The 1,203-nt window shown below is 53.9% G+C and overlaps 1 protein-coding gene across 1 annotated transcript in view; it reads right to left on the bottom strand.

The window, feature by feature from the left end:
- jade1 (jade family PHD finger 1) overlaps positions 1-1,203 on the bottom strand; it is a 15,338-nt gene continuing 14,135 nt past the window's right edge. Inside the window, exon 12 of the mRNA XM_037695128.1 lies at positions 1-1,130. Within this exon, the coding sequence (XP_037551056.1) occupies positions 531-1,130 (600 nt within the window). The 3' untranslated portion in view covers positions 1-530. The remainder of the gene's footprint in view (positions 1,131-1,203) is intronic.

Genomic DNA, 1,203 nt, shown 5'->3' with positions numbered 1-1,203 from the left:
TATCTAAGGAACATCTGTATCAGAGATAAAGAAATCACTGGATTGCCCTCAAAAAGTTGATCAACAAATCAATACAACGCGTTTTCTAAAATCATTTGTTGGACCAAAGGTCAGAACCAGAGACCAGTTTCAGGATCATTTTGGGACTTTTGTGGGTTTAGTTTTTGTCCGACGAACGTCTCTGAACTGAACTCTCCTCGTCTTCAGGCGCAGCGGACGACTTTCACTACGAGCAAAGTTCAAAGCTTATGGTCCCAAAGCAACAATCACGTCTTCCTGGTTATTTGAGCGAGCGTTTAATTGGCAACTTGACATTTTTCTACGAAGGCGGGAGGAAAAAAAAATAAATACATAAAAACACAAAGGAGCTCAAAACAAAGGAAAACGTTTCCTCGGTTGACATTATGGTACAGATAAAAAAATAAATAACAACTCTGTCGTCGTCGTGGATTTCTTCAGGAAGTAATTCGAGGAGACGCGGCCGCCGTCCTTCGCCAGCGGTTACCGCTGCTGCTGATGTCGTGGCTCCGTCAGGACGCCAGCACGCCTCGGCGGATCACGTCCGACCCGTACTGGCGCCCCAGAGACGAGTCGCCCCTCAGTTTGTGGGAGTGGCACTGCTTCAGGCAGGGCTCCAGGTCGCCGTCGCCCGCCTCGTTCTCGGTGCCGGTGCGAAGCCGCGTTTTGCGGTACGATGGCTCCGACGTGTTGGTGAGGGGTCGCAGGAGGGGCTTGCGGCACTCCGCCTCCTCCTGCTCCTCCTTCAGCGGCTTGTCGCTCCTCTTGGGGATCCTGAACTTCCCCCAGCTCTTCAGATGTCCCGCTGCGGGTCTGGTGGGCGCAGCGGAGTCCTGGTGGGAGAGGTTTCGGAGCCAGCCGTTGGTTCTGGGGACAGCGTCTGGAACCGGACCAGTTCTGTTCAGTTTAGTGTTTAGAGTCACGGTGCTCCGTCTGCTCATCCGGTCCTCGACGAGACGGTCGTCCGAGTCAGAGTTCCTGATGTCCACGAGCCTGATGGACACAGTCTTCTCTAGATGTTTGGACACGAACCGGTTTGGCAGGCTGCTCTCCGTCACGTCACTTCTCCTCTTCCTCCCCTTCTCCTCCTGCTCGTCTTTCTTCCTCCCCTTCTCCTCCTGCTCGTCTTTCCTCCTCTCCTTCTCCTCCTGCTCGTCTTTCCTCCTCCCCTTCTCCTCCTGCTCG

The sequence above is a fragment of the Nematolebias whitei genome, chromosome 21 (assembly GCF_014905685.2).
Source record: "Nematolebias whitei isolate Nwh7 chromosome 21, NemWhi1, whole genome shotgun sequence".
NCBI classification, from domain to species: domain Eukaryota; kingdom Metazoa; phylum Chordata; class Actinopteri; order Cyprinodontiformes; family Rivulidae; genus Nematolebias; species Nematolebias whitei.
Note: the sequence above shows the minus strand (reverse complement) of the source record. Positions and strands in the feature narration are given on the sequence as shown.